The 7,724-nt window shown below is 35.4% G+C and overlaps 1 protein-coding gene across 1 annotated transcript; it reads right to left on the reverse strand.

The window, feature by feature from the left end:
- Positions 1-239: 239 nt before the first annotated feature.
- On the reverse strand, positions 240-6,980 carry LOC128861957 (E3 SUMO-protein ligase ZBED1-like). Its single transcript, XM_054100331.1, has 6 exons — positions 6,942-6,980; positions 5,674-6,882; positions 5,262-5,608; positions 5,114-5,204; positions 2,329-2,519; positions 240-395 (listed from the first exon to the last, which is right to left on the reverse strand). Exons 1-6 carry the CDS (start codon positions 6,964-6,966, stop codon positions 240-242), a joined length of 2,019 nt encoding a protein of 672 aa, XP_053956306.1. The 5' UTR covers positions 6,967-6,980.
- Between the last annotated feature and the right edge of the window lie 744 nt (positions 6,981-7,724).

The raw sequence follows: 7,724 nt of genomic DNA on the forward strand, positions 1-7,724 counted from the left end.
GGAACCTCTGTGGTATTGGAACATATTCATCTCCCATTTCTGGTCGTTTCTGCGGTTGACCTCTTGGTCTTGGTCCACCACTTTTCGTCAGAAAAAAACCATAACATGCACCTGAGATGGTGTTTAATTTTGTTTAGTATGCGTTTTCATCGCGTAACTCGTTCCTCTCGTGTTTATTCCGACGTAGACTGTCTACTGCACACAATGTAGGATTTATACCGGAGATCTTCATAAGCAATTCAACGATTCAGTGATTTAGCAGAGTCCTCGTCAATGATCACTGGCACTTTTTCGATAAATTCTGCAGATCGGACAGTGTCAGAACGTTGCTCGTAGTTTTTGCGTTTTACAGCAGAGTCTGCATCGCCGGCCGAGGCTACCGATTCACGGTGCACCTTATGAACGAACGAACGAGCGCACTTAAGAAAATTAGAGATTTCTAAGTCGCTGAGATTTGCTCTGCGTCTCTTTATTTCTTAAGTTTATTTGTAGTCCTCCATGTCTTATCTGAATTATCTGATCTAAAAGGAAAAACAATGGTTTCGCGAAGTTATAACTACAAAACTGGATGTGCTAAAATATCGTAGGCACCGTGTATATACATATACAGGGTGGGCCATATAGCGTTTGATCTTTTTGAACCACCTATTTTTTTCAGAATGGAAACACAAATGACATGTCAAATGAGTTCATAATTTACTTAAAGGTTTCACATTTACAAATGTGACACTATACGCTTGAACAAAATTGGAAAATATTGAAAACCTATTTCCAAAGTGGTGAGTCTTCTTCTTCTTGTCTGATTTTCACATCGGTGGCTACGTCAATAAGCAAAATTGTCGGATTTGGGGCTCAGAAAATCCACACGTTACTGTAGAGAAGCAAATGCATCCACAACGAGTCACTGTTTGGTGCGATTTTTGGTCTGGCGGCATCATCGGGCCATTTTTTTTCGAAAATGAGCGAGGAGCCGCGGTTACAGTAAATGGCGAGCGTTAACGTGACGTGCTCAACGAGTTGTTGCCAAAAATTGAAGACGATGACATGTACGACATTTGGTTTCAACAGGACGGTGCAACTTGTCACACTGCCAAAGTTACACTCGAACTTTTGGCTACCGTTTTTGAAAACCGAATAATCAGCCGAAATTCCGATGTCACTTAGCCGCCTCGGAGCTGTGATTTAAGACCGTTGGACTATTTTTTGTGGGGAGCCGTTAAGGACAAATGCCATGCGAGCCATCCAGAGATGACTAATGCTTTAAAACACGAAATCGAAGTTGTCATTCATGAAATTGGATCACAAACAATCGAAAATGTGCTTAAAAATTGGGTTGATTGAATGGCCTACTGTAAAGCCAGTCGTGGCGTTCATTTGAACGATATTATTTTTCATTCATAAATGACTATGTTCAATCTTCAAAATAAAAACAAGTTTGAAAAAATATTGATTAGTTTTTTTTTATAGCCGATTCGGAAAGCAAATTTTACATGGCTCACCCTATACCTGCATTTTCACGCTTTTGTTACTTATTTTTAATTTTCAGAATTTCAATCGGAAGCAAATTTTTTATTGATAAGTTTGGGGAACTTTAAGTTGGTAATACGGTTTGGATCTTTTTCGCAGCACAATTCAATTCATTCCTGAAGCACCACTACAGATTGTCTTACCAAAAATCAAACTCATTTGAAAATTGGTTTTCAGAGTAGGCGTGAAGCAGTAATTACCGCCTTCGTAGCAAGTGGACCGAAACGTTAATCACAGTTTTGAATTGGCTATTTGACCCCAATTTAAGGAGTTGGGGAGTAACTTCATACTTTACGTATTATTATTTTGATTCATATAACTTGGGGGCGTTGCACAGTGGTGCCACAGCGGCCAAAAATACAAGAAGTCATTCTAGAACTTTGAAAATTTGCAGAAATCACTTTTAAGACATTTTAAACTTCTAGTTAAAAAATCAAAAAAATCCGCCCACTTTTACGCCTACCCCCCACACAACCTTAACAATAAAGTAGCCATAACTTCCATAAAATTAAAAAAAAAATAACAAAATTTTGTATACTTGTATTTTGTGTAATTCCTAATATTGGGTAATAATTTTGTAAAAATCTGCCCCTTCTTACGACCACCTCCCATACAATACTAACTTAAAAAATGCTCTAACTGGCATACAATTTTAGGTCAAACTATAAAATTTGGTACATTTACGTTTTAAAAAGTTTTCAATATTTGGTGTGAATTTCAAATTATTCCTACTATTTTTACGCCTACTTTTCATAGTACTGCAATAAATTTTTTTTTTCAATCTTTTAATAAATTTTTTACATCATCATGGTATTCCAATTTCTTTAACTGCAATTTGGTTCTAAATGAATTAATATATGGATCAGATGATATTTGAAGATGATGCATCACATCTTCATTCGTAGAAATGCGGGAACTTTTACGCGAATGAAATTGCCGACAGTTTCTGTAATTCTTATTCATGGCTTCTTGAGCTTCTTCAGATAACATTCCTGTAAAACAAAATATTAATAGTTGTGATTAAATATAAACATTTATCAAACAATAATATAGCAAGAAAACATACCTATTGGCAATATAGCCTCAGATACAATTTTACTGCCATGAATCAAAACTTTATGTACAGTAATGGGCATATAATACCACGCATAAAGTTCTACATATAATTTTGCAGTGTCCATGCAATAGACGTGGAACTTGTTGGTATCTATAGGTTTCCTACTATTTATGGTATTTAAAATAATTTAAAATCGGTGAATTAAATTTTTATTAACACCAGTTATGTCAGCCGTTGTTTCTGGATTTTCAAAAAATCTTCGAGAAACATTTCCATCATTGGTTGTACGCATACCCCTTAACAATATCAACTTTTAATCCCAGTACTGATCTAAAATTTCTTTGAATTTCTTTTTTAGTTTCTTCCTTCTGTTCTTTTGTATGTTCATTTGTCCTCCATGCTGCAAAATTTTTATTACATGCGATGAGCAAAATACACTCCATAAATTTAATTCTCGCATGAAGCGGAGAAATTCCAAATTTCAAAGATTCAGCTGAATTTTCTCTTAAAATCACAGCATTTAAATCGTTCATTTCAGTGGGCTTTGCTTCACATATAAAACAAACTGCCATAGAGGAACTTTTACTAACAGTTGTAGCAACTTTCCCATCTATCATCGTCATCGCTAAACTATGTGATATTGTAAATTTCCTATTAAACACCTCAATTTCAGAATTTTTCAAATTTTGAATTTCATTATTCATTCTATTTACTTCGCTATTTATAACATTTGCGGTTTCTTTTACAAATTCAAATTTGATAGGCCTGCAAAGTCTAGTTGAAGATGGATCTAAATTACTCCAACACGTATAAAAATCATTTTGACAATCAATTAATGTCAATGGCACAAGAGACGTTAAAAACATATTTTTATCTGATAAATTCTCATCAGAGAATCGTTGATGGTATTCGCTGTGCCCAGATGACCCATCACAGCCCCATTTGCTTAATAAACGCAACTGATGTGGAAACTCTTCAACCTCACATTGCGATTTAGATTTAAAAATTCTTGAAATTGTGTGATCAAGTAATTGTTGTAATACAACACTACTACAATTTTGCTCAACCGTAATATTAGCAGGATAACATTGCTTTTTAACTGCCAAAATTTGTTTATAATTTGGAAAAATATCACAACCGATTTCTTTGGCTGAGCTTCTTAAAATTTCATACTGGTGCTTTGATAATGCAGCATCGATTATGAGGCTAAGTGCTTTTTCAGTTGTAAACGATTTAAATTTTTCTTTTTTATTATATCTTTTAACTGCAGACACTATCAGCTCTTCAGAATAATTTTCACAAATTTGTTTTATTTTAGTCCTCTTAGTTCTCTCATGACTTTCTTCAAATGAAATACAAGGTCTTCCACGTTTGGCTGAAAGCGAAGTACTTGGCTGCTCAATATTCAAAACGTTTTTATTTATCGTATAAAGCCGTGAAAGCCATTGTTTATTATCAATTAAAAACCTGGATTTAATGCGCGCACTTTTGTTCCACTTTAATTTAAATTTTGGATAGAAATATTTTATTAAAAATTTGCGAAAATTAATTATATTTGTCTCAGACAAATTATAATTTGCTGATATGACACCAACAACAACGTCAATATCTTTATCCCTATCGAACAATAGTTCAACAATCGCATTATAACGAATATTAGATTTATCCATAACTTTAATAAATTTCTAAACACTTTATATTAAACTTGTATTAACTGTCACTGTCACAAAGATAATAATGCAAGCATATTTATATTTTAATCCATAACGGACAATTGACGATTCACCGCCAACTCATTAAGAACTCACTTCTGTGTACTCTCCCACTAGAGCTGGGAATCCATCGATGGTTGCTCCACTCGATATTTTTTCCATCGATGGAAAAAACCATCGATATTATCGATGGTTCCATCGAAAATTTAAACGAGTTATTCAACATATAATATATATTTTGGTGTCGTTTTTCAATATTACAAAGTTTCAAATATTCAAAAAGGGTCAACCAAAAGTATCAGAACTCATGACCTTGTCTATAATCATCGATACGAATTATCTAGCGTATAATTTAACTACTATAAGTTAGCCCTTTATAAATTAATTCCATCGAAAATATATTAAAATGATTTTAGCTTGTAATTTGTGAATGTTCTTTAATATAAAAACAAAATTTATAGTTTCAAGTTAAACTTGAAGATAAAAAAAGGGTGACTTCTCGTCCTAAGTCCAAAAAACGAAAACAAAAATCTCTCTAAACAAAAACAAAACAAAAGGCGATTTCCAAACTTAATGCTAATGAGAGGTCCTTATTGTACTATGCAGCGGATAGCTGCTACTCTTAAATACTACAAAACAAAAGGTGATTTCCAAACTTAATGCTAATGAGAGGTTCTTATTTAAAAAAAAAAACAATTCGTTCCAATATCACAGTTATTTTAAAGTAGCCATTGATTTTTGTTAATAAAAACCAATGTGTTCACTTGTTTAGGTTTTAAACATGCTCTCCGTTCCGTCACAATAGCTCCTGTTTTACTAAGTGTGCGCTCTGATTCAGCTGAACTTGCTGGTATACACAAGAATTTTATTGCGCATTGTCCAAGTGCAAATAAATGTTCCTTGTTAATCTGTATTGTAGAAAGTACAATTATGAAAGTTGTTAAAAAAAACTACACTTAACTTACCTGCCAATATTGGAGCGGATCGCTGTCATGAAGAGCATTGCGCTGCTCCATATATTGGCGAATGGTAATAATTGAGTCCGCCCGTGAACTTTTGTTTTTTTCTTTTATTTTTCCTGCCATGCATTTAAATAAAAATGGAGTCTCCTCATTCCTTGGCAGTTCCTCTGTGGAATTTTTAGATCTCACGTCCTGTATTATATTATGAACCTCTCCCTCCAACATCAACATGGCCTGCTGGGCATTTGACGGATTTTGGAAACCCTCCTTTTTGAAGCGTGGGTCAAGAAGAGTTCCAAGGCGTGGTGCTGATCTATTCTCATATGAGAAGAGCCTTTTTTTACGTTGCTCTGTAAAAACTCGCAAGTTTCTCTCCCTACAGGTGTTAACATCTGCTCATGGAGCTCTTCCAAACTTTGTGATAAGGCGAAAATTGCAGGAGCAATTAATGAAATTGTAACGCCCTTTGCAGCAGACGCATGTTTTGTGGCTTTTTCGAACGGTTCCAAAAGCGAGCACAAGTCCTTCAAAATCCGAAATTGATCCTCTGACAGTGGAATCGGAGCATTATGGCATCTTAAAAGGGTGCCAGTTAGGGGCTCTCTTGTCCGCAACACTCTCTGAATCATTTGTAATGCGCTGTTCCAGCGAGTAGGGACCTCTTGCAATAGAGAGCAAGGATTTTCGGTGCCTTGGGCATCTTTGAACTTTGCATAAGCAATAGCGCTACTCTTAAAATAGGACACTATTCTTTTTGTGATTTTTAAAACGTTTTGCACATTTTCCAGATTTAAAGCATCTTGCACAACAAGATTAAGAGTGTGCGCAAAACACGGTAAGTGTTTCTTTTTCAATAATTCGCACGCTTTAATCATAGATGCTGCGTTGTCGGTCACAATGGTGTGCAGTTTGTCGAACACTTTCCACTCATCGCATATTTCACGCAATGTGTTGGCAATATTTAGACTTGAATGGTTTGTCTCATCCATTAGTGGCTTTGTAGATAGCACTGCCGTCTTAAGCTCGAAATTTAAAATAAAGTGACACGTTACAGTTAGATAACTAACATTTGCACGAGATGTCCATGCATCTGTTGTGATAGCGCACGAGTCAACGGAGTCAAGAATGCCCTTCAATTTCTCCGTCATACTCTCGTTCATATTTTTAATATGCGTGTCCCGCAGAGTTTTTCGACAGGGCATGACGTATCTAGGGTCCACCACCCTCATCAAGTTTCTAAGTCCAATATCTTCGACAACGCTAAATGGTTGCAAATCCGTTGCGACCATTGCAGCAATGGCTTTGTCAATTGCTTCCTTTTTGGAAGATGTTGGACCGTAAACGTCTGTCCGTGTAAAATATCGCTCTAACTGAGAAGACGTAGTTTCGTTATTAACTTGCTGGGCAAGAGGGTGGGCCCGTTTTAAGTGCTCTAACAAGTTGGACGTGTTTCCGCTTGTCTTATATTCTTTGCCACAATAATGACATTTTGCAAGTTGTTTGGTTTGCAATTTGTCAAAATGTGTCCACACTGCGGAAATACACTTTTTGCGCTTAGGCTCCGGTTCAGATTTTGAACAAGATGGTTCATTTGATGATGTTGGAGAGGTATCATGATCTTTTTCTAAAAAAAAAAAAATTCTTAAAAATTGTCCTGTAATTGTTTCTTTTTAAAATGCTTACGGGATGAGGTCAAAAACTTGTCCATTTTACCAGAGGAACTGCCAGGATACTCTAATAGAATAAAAGTAGACCTCTATGTAAAGAAAGGCAGAAAAAATTAATAATAACAAAATCTTACTATATATTGCAATTTACTTACACACGTGTTGGAACCAAAAAGAAATTCGATATATCGACATCGAACAATTTCCATCGATTTATCGCACTCCATCGGTTCCATCGATAATATCGATGGTGCCATCGATGGTTTTCCCAGCTCTATCTCCCACCACTCGCTTTGGCGACAAGACTCGCTCCGACTATTGCACGTAAACATATGCATAGCGCGCAGTGTGAATTTCGCGCATGGTTGTTTGTGGTTTTTGTTGTGTATAAATCGCTGTGCTAAGCTTTGCTATGTCTTACGAATTGCATTTTTAGAAATGTTGTGTGATGTTTCATATGTAAATAACAAGCATTCAAATATAGCACTTTGAACTCCCATATTTCAAGTATGTTGTCATACCTTAACTTTGACATACTGTGTACAGAAAAATAATAAAGATTATGGTCTAAAATTTTAAAACAACAATTCTTAATTAGTTGTTAATAAATTTTGAAAATTTCATGCAAATCGAACGATGTGAAAAAAATTGATTTATGGCCGCAGTCTACATGAAAAGTTCCCACTGTGCGTTGTCTTAACTCGCCTCCCGCAAGCTGTACATAACCTACAAAATTAACCTAATTCACTTAACCAAATTAAATCCTTTGAAAAAATATGCGCCCTACGGCCCCCAGCGT

This window comes from Anastrepha ludens, chromosome 4 (genome assembly GCF_028408465.1).
Source record: "Anastrepha ludens isolate Willacy chromosome 4, idAnaLude1.1, whole genome shotgun sequence".
Taxonomy (NCBI): domain Eukaryota; kingdom Metazoa; phylum Arthropoda; class Insecta; order Diptera; family Tephritidae; genus Anastrepha; species Anastrepha ludens.

Coding starts and splice junctions, on each gene's coding strand:
- LOC128861957 (XM_054100331.1), bottom strand. CDS start 6,966: ATGGACAAGTTTTTGACCTCATCCC. Junction 5,609..5,673: donor AATTTTCGCCTTATCACAAA/GTTTGGAAGAGC, acceptor GAGTTTTTACAG/AGCAACGTAAAAAAAGGCTC. Junction 5,205..5,261: donor ATCCGCTCCAATATTGGCAG/GTAAGTTAAGTG, acceptor TCTACAATACAG/ATTAACAAGGAACATTTATT.